Genomic DNA, 20,475 nt, shown 5'->3' with positions numbered 1-20,475 from the left:
ATCTTTGGGGGGAAATCATGTGCTTTAAATGTATGGGGTGTAACTTGGGTCTTTCATCATTGGATGGCTTAGAACTGCACCCCATTTTAAAATGGCAATAACTGGCTCTATTCATGAAGCTGTTATAAGCAAAAGTTTTTACAAATTCCTACAAAACAGGGTAAAACCTTTCCAAAGTTTATGCCTGCTTGAGTCCCATTCAGTTCAGACCGAGTGTTAAGCAACCCCCATTCAAACTAATGGGGCAGCTTTAAAAGTCCAGACTTCTCACAGCAAAGTCCCCAAAACAGAGTAAAACCTGGCAACAGGATCTTAGCCCCACAACACTTTGTTGTTTTAGCCCAGGGGTCAGCAAACCTTTACAGCAGGACGCCAGTCCACTGTCCCTCAGACCTTGTGGGGGGCCGGACTACATTTTGAAAAAAAAGTAATGAACAAGTTCCTATGCCCCACAAATAACCCAGAGATGCATTTTAAATAAAAGGAAACATTCTACTCATGTAAAAACATGCTGATTCTCGGACCGTCCACGGGCCGGATTTAGAAGGCGATTGGGCCAGATCCAGCCCCCGGGCAATAGTTTGCCTACCCATGTTTTAGCCTAAAAGCTAAAAGAAACGTTACATTTCCTCCCCCTCTCCCCATATTAATTGGCCTGCTTTTTATGGGGGCTTCTTTCCAGTGTCTCAAGGCAACAGCTGAAAAGAACCTTATTTTTCCTTTTAGGAGTGTCTAGGTGTGCAACCTTGCCCTGAAGATCCAGTCTTGGTTGCAGGTGTTTGGACAAGGCCACCTTCAACATTCACAGCGTTATCGTACTAAAAGTTCTTCTGGATTATTTATCCAGCAATGAAAAACTGCACCAACGACTCCAAGATATATTCTGGTAAACCTTCACTGTGGAACAGACAGATGTTAAAGCAATACAACTCATGGCTTAGACCCTGTGTTTTCAGCTAATCCATAAATGCATCATTTCTGGTTCTTTTCTACATTGTTTTTAGGTAGAGATTATTTGGAAGCACATTGCAGAGAAAAAACCCCACCACTCTTTATTTATGTGATAAACAATAAAATAAAATAAAATAAAATGTTATACAAAGAATAAATACTAAGACAGTATGAAGAATACATCAGCACGTTAGTGCAGATTTTTTTATGTCTCTCTGGTTCAGGTTTTTACTTCATCAGAACTTACCAAGGATCAATGTCACCTGAGGCTAAGGGACCAAAATGAACCTTGTATCATAAACAGTGGAACCTCTACTCACGTACGGAATCCGTTCCAGAGGTCCGTTCGTGAGTCGATCCTGGTCGCTGGTAGAAGCACCGTTCTGTGCACGTGCAGACAGCAGAAGCCACTTCTGCGCGTGCGTGAATCGCGGCAAACCCGGTATTTACTTCCGGGTTTGCTGCGGTCACGAGTCGAATTGTTCATGAGTAGGGGTGGTGGTAAGTTGAGGTTCTACTGTACAAGCTATGAATGTGAAACACTGACTTCCACATCTTAACCACATTTTAGTCTTACGATCAACAGCAGCCTTTCTTTAGCTTGGGTCCCCAGATGTTGTTGGACTACAACTCCCATCATCCCTGACCACTGGTCCTGCTAGCTAGGGAAGATGGGAGTTGTAGTTCAACCACGCCTGGTTGGAAAAGGTTGATCTTGAGGGCCCAAAAGGGAGGGAGTCGTAGCCTCAATCCATCAAACAGTGTCAGTGCGGAAGACCTAAAACATTGCAAACAACCTTCACTAATCTTTTCTTTCTTTCATTCATTTTGCAAGGATAAAAATAAAGTTGTCCAGCTATCTGGCCAGACTAAATGCAACTCCTGGCATTTATTGCAGCAGGAGAGCTACACAGGTGCACTCTCATTTTCAGCTCCATTTGGGGAAACAGAGACGACCGTCTCCTTTCCAGTGCCATTAACTTATTTACAGCTGGACCTGGAGACATTCTATTCATCATCACAAAGTATAAAGCCAAATGTCCCTTCCTCCTCCCTTCTTATTTCTTCCCCCCTTTTTTTTTCAGGAGCACCACAGATTAACAGGTTAGAATGTTTTCCACATGTCCATTTTTACTGTCAGGAGAATATTAAAGACGTTTTCCAGCTTCCGCAGCTCAGCCAGATGTCCGCGGATCCCACGGTGAGAGCAAAATTGGCAAAGTAGCCTTCTCATGACCCCAGCATTGTTTTATCAAGGATCGGTTTTAAAGTATAAAGGGCCGTTTCTTGCTGAGATCCGTAATGTTTTGCAGCCCTTTCCCCTGCAATTACACAAAAGTGCTGACTTTGTTGAACTACTGATACGCGGTAGTATTTCTTATGACTCCTCTCACACTGCTATAATTGATGTTTGCCTTGGCACCCGAAAGGTACCAGGTCTTATTTCCACTGTACATTTCCGGACACTGGTTTCAGTAACATCAGCGTAGGATATTGTACTGGGCGTATGTTTTGTTGTGTAAACATTCGCTGGTGATTTACCCTGTCAATCTCCGTAGACTAGCCTGTAATTACCTGGGGCCTCAGATGGACAATTCCTAACATATTTTCTATAGCTGCACCAGTTGGTTTGCCCTTCACTGATGTTGTCAGGAGGCAGAGGAACCAACCCCCAAGGCAGGTTGCCAGGAACGGATAAGACAAGGAAAACTCATTACCACCTGCTTTTTATTCAATATTCACAGAGAGAGGCTTGGGAACTGTAGAGCTTCTTCTTCTTCTTCCTTTTTTTTTACAAAAACACCAAAAAACCATGATTTTTCAATGGACGCCTGATTTTTCCAGGGCAAAGCACCCTATTTCGGAAATTATCTCTGGACAATCATTTCTGCCTTTGAAATCTGGACATATGGCAGCCCTAATTTAATTTGTTGTACAAGCATACAAATACCAACTGATTACTACAACTAATAAAGCACCCACACTGTAAACAATTTTTTTCTAAGCGCTTCCTTTTAAAAAATTAAAATAAAAAGCAAGGAGTTTGATTCCATAAATTTATGAAACTTTTGGGAAAGGCCTTGTTCACAGCATTTGGAAGAAATTTTCTTCTAGTCCAGAAAAAAAGTGTCTGTTTCTGACCCAAAGAGGGAGAGATGGAGAGGGAGAAAGAGAGAGAGTCTAGCCCTGATCCCTTTGGAACTGGAGGATACCAGCTCTTAACATAGTAATTTAAGCAGTCAAGTTAAAAAAGGCACAGTAAGATGATAAAAGGAGATCTATAAAGAGGCTACTGCTGCGATTGCGTGGGAGGGTGGCTATTAAAACAGCGTCGGGGGGCCCTTTCCACACAACAATCTGCTTTTTCCCTTTTCTTCTAGTGCTATACTTGCACTACTGTGAATCCAGCATCAGATCCCACGTAACAAAACAAAGGTACCCTAGTTATAGAATAGATAGCCCTACTGCAGAATACTTTCATCATCATCATCATCGAATCTTTAAAATTAAAAAAAAGGAAATTGCCATAACATGTTGAGGAACTGCTAAGGAAAGAGGAAGCCTTGATGATGCTGGCCACTTCTGTTTGTTGGCTTCTTTAAGGGCCATATCAACATTCACCAACCGGGTGCCCTCCAAATATTTTAGACCACAACTCCAATCAGCCCAGGCAAGGCTGGGCCATAGGAGCATGTCTGCCTTGGAGTAAAGTTGCAGGAGTGATCAGTCCCTAACAGCATGATCCTGCACCTGTCTGCTCAGAAGTCTACATGAGTTTAGTGAGTCTTACCTCCAGTAAGATTGCAGCCTAAAGCACTTTAAATATATACATTTTTAAAAACTTTTTAAAGGTTATAATTAAATAATAACAAGGCACTGGAGGATAGGACTTGAGTTTTGGTGCTTCTCACTAGTAAACATCATCATATCCAATAGAGGTCTACAACACTCACACAACCTTATTCCAATATAGCCAACTCTTGGAACTAAACAATGGGGTAAAGAGGTGGGAGAAGCAAAATGACATTTCCCCAGAAGGAATAAGGTAAGGTAAAGGCAAAGGATACCTGGATGGGTAAGTCCAGTCAAAGGCGACTATGGGGTTGCAGCACTCATCTTGTTTTCAGGCCGAGGGAGCCGGCGTTTGTCCACAGACAGCTTTCCGGGTCATGTGGCCAGCAGGACTAAACCGCTTCTGGCACAACGGGACACCATGATGGAAACCAGAGCACACGGAAATGCCGTTTACCTTCCCGCTGGAGCGGTACCTGTTTATCTACTTGTACTGGTGTGCTTTCAAACTGCTATATTGACAGGAGCTGGGATAAAGCAACAGGAGCTCACTCCATTGTGGGAATTTGAACCACCGACCTTCTGATCGGCAAGCCCAAGAGGCTCAGTGGTTTAGACCACAGCACCACCCATGTCCCCAGAAGGAATATTGTGGTAGGGGCACTCTAAGTGCCACATTTCCTTCAACCAGAGCTAGGGACGGCGAAGAAATCTGGTTCACATTTTAATATGAAACTCCCTAGTTCACAGTTCCTGAAACAATACATGAACCGGTTATGCTTCTCGATTTGTACTTCCGCAAATGTGCACATCACATTTGCGTATCATGGCATATAAAAATGTTTATATCGGGAGATATTGGCACTAAAACTCTGGCAAGTTTTCATGAGGACTTTTTAAAAATGCACACTGATGTGGAAACATGAAGAACTAAAATTAAGACTGGAAAAATGGGAAATGGGAGAAAACAAAATTAAGAGATTCATCCATCTCGTACTGGAGCTCTGCCTTGAGAAAAGGTACTTAGAGTCTGTGTAGCACATGGATAATAATTGTACACTTAGTGTACACACACACATATTAAGAAAGGCGCCTGGAAAACAGCAGTGAATGATAGAATTAAAGGAGACAAGGCATCTGTTTGTTATATTTTCCATTTTCCTGTGGAACTACCAGCCTAATCCCCACTTTGCTTATGCATTAAAGCGGTCAATGTTAAGGGAAAAGGGTGATTTGAGGAAGCCAGCAGAGCCAAAGTGTAAGCAGAAAACATGATAATGCACACATAAAATTAAGGCTTAACAACTCATCTTGTATGACATGGATCCTACTAAAAGTTTTTATACAGCTGAGCTGCAGTTTAACTTGAACCTAAATGGGCCTCAGATGGGATATTGTATGTAGTTTTGGTCACCACTTTGGCACATTGAGGAGAATCTAAGAGGCAAAGAGCCCAGAAGAGTCCCCCCCCTTTCTTTCTGTGTTTAAAGCAGGGGGAGTTTAGAATGCCAGATGTATGAAAAATAAGGGGATTTTTTCCTAGAATGGGGTGCTCAGAGTATGGCCTAAACAAAAACAATAAAGTGTATTCAAAGCATTTCCAAATTTCATGAAGAAAGCAAAACTGACATGGTGATGGTCCTGAGATAGGACAAATGATGGATGCTTCTTCTTCGTATCTGATCTGAGCAACCAGCTAGGTATAAGACCAACCTGAGTGACATGTGCTGAGAGCGACAAATGATTTCCAAATATAGAAGCCCTCCTCTGACAACTTATGAGGTGTAAAATGCTTTTCAAAAACAACACAAGACTCCTGAGAAGGCAAAAGCGATTCCTCGTGCTAACAGAAAGGCAGTGATATATGTGACAGATGATGTTGACTGGCTATGAATTGCTGAAAAATTCACAATGGAGGAGTTACATATTTAATTTAAAAGCCTGAAATACAAATTACCTCCAGGAGAAATCAATTTAATAAAGCCCAGAGGAAACCAGAGGCAAAAGAGCCATATAAAGTGGTAGGCCCAAATCCATCCCTCATCCTTCCCCTTTTCTTCAATGAAATTAAGGCTTCTGAATTTTACACAACTCTGTAAACACTACATAGATTTTATCCCTGGTTAACGCTGCAACTCCCTGCGGGCCATTTGTTATATATTCTTGAGGAATGCTTATTTCCAGAATAAGAACAACTCTAGGGAAAGATCGCTGAGGTTCTGAACTAAGGGCACATTTGCACCATCCATTTCAAGATCTATGACACCACTTTAAACAGCCATGGCTTCCCCCAAAGAATTCTGGGAGCTTTAGTTTCTTAAGGGGGCTGCAAGTTGTTATGAGACTCCTTCATGAAACCCTGGAGAACTACTGCCAGTCAGTGTAGACCAAGGAATCCCAAACTTGGGTCTCCAACAGTATTTGGATTACAATTCCCATCATTTCTGACCTCTGGTTCTGCTAGTTTAGGATGATTGGAGTTGTAGTCCAAAAACAGCCGAAGACCCAAGTTTGGAAAACCTTGGAATATTGAGCTAGATAGACCAGTGACGTGACCCAATATAAGACAGCTTCCTATGTGTCTCAGTTCATATTGTTTTCTTGGAAGAGTTCAAAAATGAGTTGGATGTTTGGCAGGGAAACCAACTGGATCTCAAGACAAGGGCCTGGATCCAGCTGGGTGCATGAGCAGGAACTGGGCAACATATGAAGAGCTTTCTTTAAAAACAACTGTTGTAGCTGATCAGCTGCTTGATGGGGAACTTCATTTACTTGGTCCCCCTCACATGCCCTTGTCTTAATCCAGTTTCCTGTGCCTATTAGAATGATTCTTGCTTCCAAGAGAGCCTCTGACATGGCCATTGCATAGCTGTCAACTTACAGATTTGAAAATAAGGGACCAGCAGCCTCGAAAATAAGGGATCAGCAGTCAAAATAAGGGATTTTCAGAGCACAGGTATGTTCAACTTCTGAGCCCCTCCGAGCCAAAGGCAGAAAGGCCAGCCAGCAGCCAAACGAAGCCTCAAGCGGTGGTTCCCACAGCGCAGCAACCTGGCAAAGGGGATGCAGCAAGGAAAACCACTGTCACATCTCCGCTGGGAAGTGCTGAGCAAAGGCGAGTCCCCAGGCAACACGGCCGATTTGATCGGCACAAGGCATGCAAGCTCCATCCCCCAGTTGTTCTTAGACTCCTTATTGGGTGAGCAATGCAGCCAAGCAACACAGTTGGAGCCCCCCTCCTCCCTGGCCGGCAGGGAGGGAGGGAGAGGAGCTGCTTCCTTTGAAACCTGGGAAATTTAAGGGACATCATCAATAAGGGACAGCAGCCTGCTGGGATAAGGGACTTTCCCGCCAAATAAGGGACGGTTGACAGCTATGGGCCGTTGTAGAGTGCAGGGTGAAGTTAGAGGCCCCCTTTCCAGTCCCTGACACTTCAGAACAGTGCAAAAGCCTCATATATTCAAATATTACTAAATAGTGGTAATGCCAGTAAGAGCAACAGTGAGTAAACACATCATTTCAAAAAGTCTTTGGAGAACTTGTTAAAACTATCTAAAGGAAGCACCGTATCGTTTGATAGCATTCCAGGTTATATAATTCTAAGATAGTTTCTTTGCGTTTTGCATTGCAAGGCCAAACTACACATTGCACAAGGAGATCCAGGATTCCAAATCCTGATATTTTGAGTTTAACTTTAAAAGCTGCCAGGGACAGGGGGCTTCCAAATTATCCTGTGCCATTCTCTTAATCTAACACCACCACCCCCAAAGTTGCTGTTAGCTGCTGCGGAGAGGACACATAGAGGCTCCTAGACACACCTGACAACCATAAAAGGCAAGAATGCCATGATTCAATTCTATATGTAGCATCAGACTAAGCACCATGTGCTATTGATATGGTTTTCCAGAAGATGCAGGTTTGGGGAATTGCTGGACTGAAAAAAAACCTGTGTCTATTTATAAAGTAAGTTCTGTTACACTTACCGTTTTCCTCCAAAATTCACTCTGCTTCCTGAAGGATATATTGGCCATATAAGTAATGGGGATCCAAAAATATCTGGACTCCATTGTTTCTCATGCTAGTCTACTTCCCCACCCCCTGTTAAATACATGGAAAATTGGAAATCTTATCTTCATTTTCCATGGTTCTGTAAGACATATGTTTAAGAAATAGAATCTGGGAACTGGAGACTGAATCTTCCACCACCTTTTTTTTATATTTACAGTTTTTATTTATTTCAGCCACTTAACAAAATTTGTTTATTACTCTTGTCTAATCCTTAAGATTAAGATTTCTAGTACAACACTCTGAAAAATCAAAGCACAGAATGCTCACTACATATTAGGCAATTTTCCATATAGAATTCAGAAGACCAAGCCGTGTGTGTGTGTGTGTGTGCGTATCTTAACAAGTATATACAATTGTTTCTCCTAACTTGGTTTGTGAATGCAGAAGATGCCACCAAATCCCAATAAATGGTTATCACTTTTTCATCAAATAATCCACTTTTATTTTATGAAGTCACCACACGATATATCAAATGACACCTATGAATGAGACAGAGAGTATAAAAAGGTGCCAGCGATACAGATCACTCTACATGTAGATATGTTGCTACAGCTGAATACTACCACTCCTTTATCATCCTTCTCCCAAAATCCTCACCAGTTGCCCCCTTCTACATTAGCTCCAAGGTCCTAATGCAGGTCTTTTGAATGATGTCCTGGTACAGTTTGTGTGGATTCTACCTTAGAGCATTTCTTGACGTTGCTCTCAGCTGCAACTGTTAAGCACTGAACTAGGAGCTGCAACTTGAAGAATGTCATAAATCTTTTGACCTACCACTGGGGCAGTGGATCATCTCTGCTGATTCTACTAATATAAGATGTTGTTATTCTACATGTGTTGAGTGTGGATGATCACCAGCACTTTGGCTGAGAAAACCAGCCAATCATGTGTGAACACTGCATCTGGGTTGAAAAAAATGTTCCTAAATTGGCCTACACAGTGACAGTCATAACCCACAAACAAATCATAATATATACCCGATGTTGTCAAATCCCCCTGCAAGAAGATCAGGATTAATGGCCAATAAACAGGTAGCCTGGAAGCTCCCTGAGTATCTGGGCAGAAACTATGCCGTTTTGGGTTCTGTACAAGCCTCCAGCAAGTTGTTAAATCCAAATGTAATGTTGAGTTGTTATGGTAGAAGCAGTAACAATACCGGTCATGGTAGGAGCAACTAGTATCGGTTATACATCTTGTTGGTCCAGATTGTTTCCTTCTCCCTTGGAGGTCGCAGTTTCCTATAAATAATGGTTTGCCATTGCACATTGCCTTTGACATGTTATCCAGTCTACACATGCAGTTTTACTCAAAGCACTCTTTTTACTCAAACAGCCAGCCACGCCTCCTCCTTCTTGCTGACTTTGTCACTTCTATAAATTCTATAGTCTGATATTTTAATATCCCAGTTTCTGGGTTCAGCCAAGTTTCAGCCACCAAGCAAAGACTTAGCCATACTTCTGTTTAAAATCTTATTGTTTTGAAACATTCCTTCATATGCTTTTTTCATTTGCACCAAAAACACACTATTTAGAAAGACATCATATCCCAATTTGATGCCTGGCATTTATTCCTTTCAGTGGCATCAACAATTAGATCAGGCTTCAAACTACTTACTCTGGAGAGATCTTTTTATTTTTATTTTAGCAATGCCTCTTCAGGGTAAATGGCTTGAGCACTGTGATCTTAACCTTTGAATGTTTTGGCTAAGCAGCCAGCCATCTTTCACTACTTACTCTTTAGAACAACCCTTATAAAACCTCTTAGGTAGTTTCTTATGCAGATTCAGTGACTTCGTCCAATATCATTTGGAGTAGGACACAACTGAATGATGGAAAGTTTTCCTCAGCAAATACCATCAAAGTATTGTTATTTGAGGGGGGGAGGGTTGGAGGCTGAATACTATCGCTGCCAGAACAGAAAACAAAATAGCGGGCACAAACATGCTGAGCAGAAGAAGACAGCAACAATCTAGAGAACTGGTGCAAGAATATTACAGCCTAAAGGTAAAGGTAAAGGTACCCCTGCCCGTACAGGCCAGTCTTGACAGACTCTGGGGTTGTGCGCCCATATCACTTAAGAGGCCAGGGGCCAGCGCTGTCCGGAGACACTTCCGGGTCACGTGGCCAGCGTGACATCGCTGCTCTGGCGAGCCAGAGCCGCACACGGAAACGCCGTTTACCTTCCCGCTGGTAAGCGGTCCCTATTTATCTACTTGCACCCGGAGGTGCTTTCGAACTGCTAGGTTGGCAGGCGCTGGGACCGAGCAGCGGGAGCGCACCCCGCCGCAGGGATTCGAACCGCCGACCTTTCGATCGGCAAGTCCTAGGCGCTGAGGCTTTAACCCACAGCGCCACCTGCGTCCCTCGTATATTACAGCCTACAGTTCGCTAAATAATAGGAGACAGAATGTTGCTCTGCTTTCATTCATCCAGGAATTGTCTTTACAGGAATTGTCTTTATACTTCTCATTGTTATGCTAGTTTATTTCTCCTGCTAAATAAAGATGTTAAATTTACTCAGGCAGGGGTCAACAATTTTTACAGACATGTAAAGCCCGACTGTATACATACCCTACCCAAAGCTTAGAGTTTATGCAGGTACATTGCAGGCAAACACATACAACTAAGGGAGCCCCTTTTAAAGTCACAACCCTTTCTTGTCTACCATTTCACCTCTCCAATGAAAGAAAGAAAGAAAGAAAGAAAGAAAGAAAGAAAGAAAGAGAGAAAGAAAGAAAGAAAGAACAGACGGATGGACAGAAGGAAGGAAGGAAGAGAGGGAGGAAGGGAGGGAGGGAGGGAGGGAGGGAAAAGCTGTTTACTCTAGCTTTTCAGAAGCGTGCATTGTTCAACTCCAGAGAAAGTATAATTTTGTCAGTCCAAGTGCAAAGTTGTAATGTGCCCCACCTCCTACAATCCTGTTTTGAAAAATTGGAGGACTGACTTTTGTCCTTCCATTTTTTCCCATTTTCTTTAGGTTCCCTGCATTTCTAGGTACCCACATTGTATTCCTAGTCCCAGCAATACTGTACGGTATGTATCCATCTATGTATATACCTATGTACCCGTATTTTTCGCTCTATAAGACGCACCAGACCACAAGACACACCTAGTTTTTGGAGGAAGAAAACAAGAAAAAAAATATTCTGAATCTCAGAAGCCAGAACAGCAAGAGGGGTCGCTGTGCAGCGAAAGCAGTGATCCCTCTTGCTGTTCTGGCTTCTGGGATAGCTGCGCAGCCTGCATTCGCTCCATAAGACGCACACACATTTCCCCTTACTTTTTAGGAGGGAAAAAGTGAGTCTTATAGAGCAAATAATACGGTATATTATACACACATGACAAATGGCCTTTCAGTGATGCTCCCTGTCCCTGGGAATCTGCTGTCAGTTCCCATATCTATGTGCTCCAGGGACCAAAGGGCTCATTCATTTACTGACATGTGTTCAGGGGCCTGTAAATTCGATCAGCAGCACTGGCTCCCACTGTCCTTGGGATTTCAAGGTTCCCTGATTTATTCTGGTGCTCATCCTTTCCTCCTGCTGCCATTCCCTGTTGGCCCTGCCTGCCTAGAGGCAATGCCAACAGGGATCAAGGAACCTGGAACTTCTGGTTCATAAATATCCTCTGGAGCCACCTACAATTTAGCCTCATCTCCCCCATCCCACTCACTGCTAGTACAAATGAACTTTCTCTCTGTGCTAATTGAGAAATGTCTTTTATTCCCAGCCACTGAATTAGCTACAGCAGTAGCTGAAAGTAAGCAGTATCTTATAATGAAGCAACATTTCAATATAGAAGCTCAAAGGCAATAATATCCAGGCAGCATAATCTATTGGTCCAATTCAAGGGATGCAGGAAAGTGTAAATAATACTTAGGTTGGGGCCAGCTCATTCTTCTCTTCTTTTCTCTCAGTCTTTTCTGGTCTCTCCCAGTCCTGCTTATCCTCTTTCAGGTTTCATTTCTTAGATTACTGCATTCTCATTCTTCTACTTATAGCTATCTTGCCTCTGGGGACCTTCCCGCTTGACTCCTATTTTGTAGGAGCATCATCCACTCAGTTTTCTACTGGTCCGCAGCTTCCTTTACTATACACAACTCCTGTTTTCAAGGTCAGTTTTTGGATTGCCTCACAGTTAATCTCATATATCTATCTATCTATCATCTATCATCTATCTATCTATCTATCTATCTATCTATCTATCTATATCTATCTATCTATCTATCTATATCTATCTATCTATCTATCTATCTATCTATCTATCATCTATCTATCTATCATCTATCATCTATCTATCTACCATCTATCTATCTAATCTATCTATCACCTATCTCTCTCCCTACCCATCCACCTCGATCTCCAAAGCTAGGCTGTTTAGGACAGGTATTCTGGAAGGTTCCATTCCCTCACAATTTAGACACTGCAGCTCAATAAACGGGCATCTAGGATTCCCCACTGCCACATTTTGGCTCGGCCATAGATAGCACGATGCAAATTGCCTTTCATAGTTGTTCATCAACAGTACTGCAGTCACACTGCCAGAAAACAACACACATAAGACCTCTTTGGGAATTCAGCCTGTACATGTGAGAGGGGGAGTATGTGCCAGCCCTTGACCCCCTATGCTTCTGGATGTGTCGGGTGAATCCACTCCACACTGACCTTCCTACATTGAGCTGGAAGGTCTTCTAAGCACACATGGCTGAACACACTTCGAAGTCTTTGGGGGAAGGGCTGCAGCTCAGTGGTAGAGAACGTCCTTGGGATGCAAAAGGTCTCAGGTTCAATGTCCCAGTTGCTACAATATCCTGCATTTATTTTTTTAACATGTTGCTATGAAAAATTATAGAACAGAGCTAAGATCTTCAGAAAGAAATGCGGTTCTGTTAGGGAAAATGCTTGGAGTAACCCAGTTAATGAATTCTACAGGCTTTGGGGGTTTTTTTGTTTTTAAGTCTCCTTTATCTACATGCAGATTAATTCCTGTCTTTCTAAGTTAAGAGGCACCACAAATGTGCACTTTGAAACTAGTTAGCGTCGGACTCTGACTGTTGCAGTCAGTAGCAAATGTCGGAATAAAACTCACGTCCCCATCGTTTCATTTGGAATTATAATTTAACAGCACTCTGCCTAAAAGGAAGCATGTCTAATATATTAGTGAGTTTTCATATAGTAAAGCTCGGGCAATTCATCATGCAGCAGGTTTTCAATACGACAATTCAGTAGTCACCAGCTGGGACCAGGAAAAAATATTTTCCTGAGGACATTTCCAATTTCCACTTTTCCTAAAGCCTTGGAAATAGCACTTAAAGAAGCAATATATTATGATATGATGCAGAGTGGTACTGAAGAAACTTCTATATTTGTTGCTAGATGGTTGGGTTACTCTTGAACTGTTAAGAGTCTAACAGTACAATCAATCCCATGCAGAGCACCCAAGCCACTAGACTGCAGCCAACTTGGCTACAGATTCATTTACAATGTTTGGGTGCAAGATGCTTGGTAGGGTATAAAGTGAAGAAACACACAGAAAGGCATAAACAAATCAAATAGTCCATATCGTATGCATAATAATTCACAGGTTGCTATATTTTGATTTTGCACTGGCCCATGGTGTTCTATCCATTTCTGTCCACGTTTGTGATCTTTTCCCATTATATATTTTTGTACATGTGCAACTGAACTCCTTGTTTTCAAAGAAGATTGTGGACAAATAGGTAAAGTGTGCCCATCAATGACAGCCACCTGCAGATGGATGCAGTGCAGAAATGTGCGACTCGCTTTAAGCTATAGCATGTGATCCTCAGCTCATGACTTACACCTGGCCTGGACCCAACCCAGATCATACATTAACATCAGCAATGAGAGAGTCACTGTGGTACAGCTACACCCCTGCCTATCTAGGTAACCTTGGGGGAAAACTGATCACATGGGTGGGGCAGCAGTGCGGTGGCTTATGAGCATTTAAAATTGCCTTACAGTGAGTCAGAGCACAGGGGCACCCAGCCTAGTACAGTGGCAGAGCATCTGCGATGCATGCAGAAGATCCAGATTCAACACCCTGCATCTCCAGGCAGGGCAAGGAGATAAGCTTGTCTGAAATCCTGAAAAGTCATTAGCAGTCTGTGGAGATAACACCAAGCTAGATGGACCAATAGTCCGACTCTGACACCGACTGACAGCAGCCACTATCCAAGATCCAAGGCAGAGCTCTTTCCCATCAACTGCTACCTGATCATCTACCTGGGATTGAATCTGGGAGCATTCAAAGCACACGGTCTACCAATGAGCATCTCCCTAGCATGGGAAAAGCCATGCCCAAGAGGCTCCCGTTCTGCTCTGGAGCTTATGCAAACCAGTCCTTAGTCCCAGAGAAGCTGCTCACTCCTGCTATAAGGGAGTGAGGAGCCTTGCATATGCCCATGCATGCTCTTCTTCTCCTTTTGGAGCCTACGTAGATGCAAGGATGAATGAGGCTAGAGCTGAGAAAACTGTATTTGAATGAGACCAGGGACTGGACCTTACCTGAATCGCTGTGAGGATATTGGCTAAAGCCTGGCCGTACGTGTCATGGCAATGCACTGCAATTGCCGCCACAGGGAGCTCCATCATAACAGATTCCAGCATGCGCTTCATGCTGCCAGGAGTCCCCACGCCTATGGTGTCTCCAAGGGATATCTCATAGCAACCCATGCTGTATAGCCGTTTGGAGACCTGGGGAGGGAATGGTAGGAGAACCAAACGTAAGCAAAAGGAGAACAGGGAAAGGAGAAAGCAGTTTCAAGTGACTTTTACCGATGAATAATTTCTGAGAAATGGAAAAGACTAACACTAGGATCCTGGTCATCTCCTTTTCGTGTTTTCCTGCATTAATCCTGAGGGGGCCTGTTTTCAACAGGTGGTCCTTTCCTATCCTCTCTGAATGTTATTGGACTACAGTTCCCTTCATCCCTGACTATTACCCATTCTGGCTAGGGCTGATGGGAGTTGTAGTTCAGCAACGTCTGGAGGGCACCAGTTTAGGGAAGGCAGTTCTAGAACATCTTCTGCTCTGGGGTTTTTCAGGCTATGCCTCTCTGCACAGGGCTGTATTCTTTTTCTGATTTTCAAGCCTTTCAGAATTAAGTTCTTTTGTTGAACATTAACTTAAGAGTGCCAGGTGTTTTCAATGAATTAAACAAATTCACAGTGAAACGAACACCTGGCATTTATTTGCCTGCTTAATACTTCCATGAAAGTCAAAGAGAATTTCTGTTGCATGTGGATTACATGCACTATCTCCGCCCCCCCCCCTTTTTGCCTACGTGTGTTTGGGAATCTGAAAAGTAATATATATTTACAGAAAAAAATTCAGAGAGGCAAATGTAGAATGAAGGGTGCATTGGATGCACCTGAAAGGTATTGCTCTGTGCTGGCATCCTAGGCCCAGGTGGCATGAGCATCGTCTAGCACTTGAAAGCAAGAGTGCAGTCACCTATCAGGAGCTTTTAACCAGTGTTAAAAGCTGGTTTTAACCAAGTGTTCCTGGAAGCGTTAACCAAGTGTTCCTGGAAGCGATCCAATGTTCACTCTGGCTGTTTAGCTCAAAGCAGCAGGACTGGGGTTTTCTCTCTGCATTTACTGCATTCAGGCCTGCATCCTAATCCTACCTGGGTCCAGCATATAAGTGCAGGAGAAAAGCCCACTAAAAATATAGTGTCCTCCAAGACATAATATACCATTCAGCTTTTTAGAAATTTTACAAGGCGGAGCCAGCTATTAACTATAGAGGGCTGACCCCACAATTATTAAGCATTCAAGAGCAGGCTGTGGAAGCATGCATTCCCTGAACCTACCCCTTTCTTCCTGGACACTGAAAACACCTATATATTTCTTAACAGGCCATATCATGTCACTTGGAATTTGCAATGTATAACGCTTTTGCCACATACTTTTGATTCAACGGATGTCCTACAGTTTTTCCTATTGCACTTTATTGCCAACTGCACCGTGGTGCCCAAGTGCAGACAAGATACAAGAAGCGGCTACAGATGGATGACAAGTGCTAAATTGGTAAAATACCAACGATAATAATGGCTTTTGCTGGTGGGACGAGTGTGATAAAAGTTGACAGGGTGCAAAGCTGCTAGTCCCTGGTGTCCCCCATGATTATATGCTTAATCTAAAAGGCCAGAAGATAAATGACACAAGCAAGATTTAAAAGTCTGCAAAGAGGATGTGAATCCCATGGCTATTTCTTTTAGTTCGGCATAACTGTTCCATGACTTACCCAAAATCAGGCATACTGTATACAATTTCTGCTGAATCTCGGGAAGGGGAGATTGTTCATAACTTTCCAAGGCCTACTAATAGTATTATTTATTATTATACTATTTATTATTTTTATGTTATGCAACTTGTATGCCACTTTTCAAAATTAAGGTGCTCATAATGACGATAATGAGAACAAAATCTGACAAATCTTCTGTAGAAGAAGGCCTTAGATAGAAAAACAGAGGATATTTGTGGAATCAAAATGAGGAGTTGCATTCCTGCTGAAATGCTGAAAGGGGCTTTATTGACAAGGGGGTGGGGGTGCAGGAACTTGGCCTGAGCATCATATCAAGGTCTTTTGGAGAACAGACTCCAATATGGTTTTGCAATAGGAAATATGGGAACAGCACAGCTAAACCTGTCACCATCAATATATCTAAACATATGTCACACGCAGCTTGACGGGAAAACCAACTGAATCAGAAAATTGCTATTCTTAATAAATGAAAGTTGTATCTGCTCTGGGAGAAGTACCGTGATAAACTCCATGTAAACAGATACTCAGGGCTAAGAGGCAGGATAAAATGGAAGATTTTTGAGGGGGGAAACTACCGTAAGTGGAAACAAACTCTAGCACTGTAATGGCAATAACAGAGAAAAAGAAAACATTATTCCTGGATTTTTGCAACGTGGCTAGGAGCTGCTGCTATTTATTTATTTATTTATTTATTTATTTATTTATTTATTTATTTATTTATTTCCTGGTTACCCACATTTGACCTATCTTACCTCTACTATTAAAGGGCTGATTTAAATATTGAGGTACATCATTTGACAGCGCTGTGAGAGGTACTGAGAAGTATTTCATTAAGGTGGGTGCCAGGTGAGATGAAAACTCTGTCATGAGATAACTCCAAGTTCCAATGGTGTTTTTATACATGTAAGCCATCACTTGATGCTACAGTTATCAAGTGATGAGCCAACAACATGTACACACACCCAAAATAGGCCACCAGTTTCTTAGAAATTTTCAACTTTGATCTGAAGTCTTGGGTTGTGCAGAAGTGTTTCATAGCACATGCTGCAGGTATGAGTAATGCTATCAAGTGAAGAATTTAAAATCTATTGTGTAACCTGACTGCTTCCTCAATCAGTTGGTTAGCCAAAGGTGGTGGTTATTCTATAGTTCTAATGACCACAAAATGCTGGTGGCCACTAGCTATGACACAGTCTGTATGCATGGGCAGGAGCAGGAGAGAGACAATTAAGAACTGCAATGAGGGAGGAGATGCAGAGAACTAAATGTGCAGCTGGGGTGTAAAGGTGGTGAGAGGTCTGCTTTTCACTGTGATGTGAGAAACTGATGCTATTTCCACCTGGCCTTTGGTTTAGACTTAGTCTGCCCCTTATGTTTCCCTACCCTTGTGGTTTTGATCTATGGGCTACTTTTAAAATGAGGCTGCATTTTAAATTGCATTTTTACCTGTATTTTAAATTGGGTTTTTTTCCCCTATTATGTTTTTACTGTAATTTTACTTGTGTTAGCCGCCCTGAGCCCGGCTCTGGCCGGGAAGGGCGGGGTATAAATTATTATTATTATTATTATTATTATTATTATTATTATTATTATTATTATTTTACAGATTAGAACTGTGGAGATTCCTATTCCATGCTCAATGGGCATTATTTCTGCTAATGCTCCGAGTTCTCCTGTTTTGATATGGGGATATTTTATGTTGGATTTTTATTTTGTCTGTCTGTTCTCTATATAATCCAATAAAATCATACAAAAATGAGAATAAGAAAAACCTGTGCAAATAAAAACCCCTCAAGTCACCAGTGCTTTCCCTTCACAAGAAAACAGATCCCCAGGGAAGTAAAGATTTCTGGGCTGTTTGTTTTTGTTATAAAGTGGCTTACTTCCGCAACTTTCGCTGGCTCAATATTTCCTTCGTAAGGGCATCCCAACGCACAAGACACATACCTAAACGAAAAAAGAATACAGATGCATTGGTAATATGCACACATCGGTGCCCCACCAGAAGCATTCTTCAAATACTAGGATCAACAATTAAGCCAGGAAGTAATCAGGTCCTCCCTTAAAGAGGGCACGTGTTGCGGTGAGACCTGCAACCAAACCCTGTGTTGTGGGTGGGGATGATTGGATAGCCACAACACCCAATTGGTCCCTTGATGCTGGATTTAATCAGGCCAACGGGATGCAGGCTAAGCGGATCACAGGACCTATATATACCTATGCACGTGACCCAGAGCTTCCTCTTTCAGTGCGTGCATCAGAACACCCGCCCACCTCTCCCTACTTTTAGGGCTTTGCGCTTGACCTTGCTATGCCGTTGTGTGTCGTCTGTCGTTGGAACAGGGGCACGCCAGGAATTTCCCCCACTTGGCTGATTGGCTGTTGCCATTTGGGTTTCACCTGCCACATAGCAAATTGTCACAACTTGTAAGGATAGGCTCTGGTTCAGGTCATAGGGATGGGAGAACGCTCTCATCATCCCTATATGAAGGGTATTCTGTTAAAGGAATCCAGGGACTCAATGGTTTGGTCAATCCCTGAAAGGGGGTTGTGCCTGATGCCTGAGTCCAGGAGAGCATCTGGGGAGTGAACAGTCTGTTCCCGGGCTTTTCACCTACCTCAGGTGTTCACCCTAGGCTGACCTATGCTGGTGCCCTGGGTCAGCGCTACCTGCAACGGTGCAGGTAGCTAGTCGAACCAGAGCCTATGCAACCACTCACGTGCTGTAATCAATAAAGTTGTGGCCTAAATTCTGCCAAAAACCAAACCAAAATTTGAGTCTTGTCTGAATTTATTTAAGGGAAAGGTTTAAAGGTCTGAACACGCAATAGGAAACAAGTTTTAACTGAGCATTCTAGCACAAGAATATTGGGCACAATCAAGCACATGATAATTTTGACCAAGTTACAAGCAGTAAACTTTAGACATTAAAACTTTTTTCACAACAAGGGCCACATTGTCCTACTGAGAAGCTGCTGGGGGCCACACTCCAGCAGTGAGCATTGGAAAGATTATCACACATGGCCATTCCCAGCTATCTCCCATGGAAACAGAGGCACATATTAATTCTTAATAACTCCACCCCAAGTTTCACTTTCCATTTTCTCCATAGACTTCTCCATTGCAGGGTTCAAAACCACATTGATAGTCTCCATGACTAGAGGAGATTCCCTGTTTAAGACCGTCACCTGCAAATTTACAGAAGGCTGTAAACTGGCCAAAGGTGATGTGTCAGCAAGGGTAGGTTTCACTGCATGCAAGTAAATTAATCGCCCAAAATGGGCTAATAAGTGTCTCTTCACGACTGCGCCTCTTACTGCAATTGTGAGCCTCTTAAACATATGTCCCTCCTGTTATGTACTGAAGTTCTCACCCTGGGCCAGCTGGGGGATACTGTAGATAGTTTTCACTCAGGTCCACATATGCAAATAAGGGATTGAAAGTGACGTTCAGTGATTGGATAGTTACAGAAAATGGTTACTGTTGCGTTCTAGTGGAGCTCTACATAAGCAGGCTGGCTGAACCCTTCAGTTCAGTTCTGTTCTGGCCTGTGAATAAACAAGAGCTGTTTGAAGAATCACTGTGTCTTCTGATATGTTCACCCACAACTTAACACCTCCTATATTTGCTGCTGACTTTTCCTCACTTAAATTAGCTGGGTACTGATCAGATCTGTAACTATTAACATTGTTGGGGGCTTTGTGTTTTTATAAAAATGTAGAATAGGGATTAGATCCAAACTTGCCCTGCCATTTAAAGCACTCTTGTATCACTCTAATGATCATGGAGAATCTTGGGAATTTTAGTTTCTTTTTAGGAGTGCTGGGTATTGTAGGCCTGCAAAGACAGTACCCTAAACAAACTACAGTTCTTATGAACAGCTATGGCTTTTAAGTGGCATAAAGAGCTTTTTAAATGTATGACGTGGATGTGACCTCATAGAGGCCGCTGCTGAAGGTGGGAATTCCCCACCCCACACACTGATTCTCCCATTCCCTTGCAGACCCCAGCATCACCACCCCCAAGTTGTTCTGGAAGGTTCCGCAACTCACTAAACCAACTTTTAAAGGCAGATGGGGAAGCAGCGGGAAAAGCACCCAGTTTGGGCCTTTCTTTTCGTTTAACAAAAATACTACTTAAAAACAAACATTGAAAACAAGTTACATGAAAAAATATAAAAAGAATTCAGCAATTTTGAAAAAGACTTACCGGTATCCTTGCAAAATTAAAATGTTTTTCACAGGCGCCAAAAGCAATACAGCGAAGGCACTATATTCCTCATATGAATGATGAGGAAGGAATTTGTAAGCGTGGTGTCATTATAATGTAGGACTCTTAAGACGTATTAGTTATTCGCCTCCCCACTTCCCCC

The 20,475-nt window shown here is 42.6% G+C and overlaps 1 protein-coding gene across 1 annotated transcript in view; it reads right to left on the bottom strand.

The window, feature by feature from the left end:
• Nucleotides 1–20,475, bottom strand: part of HMGCLL1 (3-hydroxy-3-methylglutaryl-CoA lyase like 1) — a 60,347-nt gene that overhangs the window by 8,151 nt on the left and 31,721 nt on the right. The window contains exons 6-7 of the mRNA XM_079970530.1: nucleotides 17,987–18,050; nucleotides 14,339–14,527 (exon numbers count right to left, since the gene is read on the bottom strand). Of these exons, the coding sequence (XP_079826656.1) occupies nucleotides 14,339–14,527; nucleotides 17,987–18,050 (253 nt within the window). The remainder of the gene's footprint in view (nucleotides 1–14,338; nucleotides 14,528–17,986; nucleotides 18,051–20,475) is intronic.

This window comes from Podarcis cretensis (assembly GCF_951804945.1).
Source record: "Podarcis cretensis genome assembly, chromosome: 3".
In the NCBI taxonomy this organism is placed as follows: domain Eukaryota; kingdom Metazoa; phylum Chordata; class Lepidosauria; order Squamata; family Lacertidae; genus Podarcis; species Podarcis cretensis.
The sequence above is the reverse complement of the archived record's forward strand: the minus strand, read 5'-3'. Positions and strand labels throughout refer to the sequence as shown.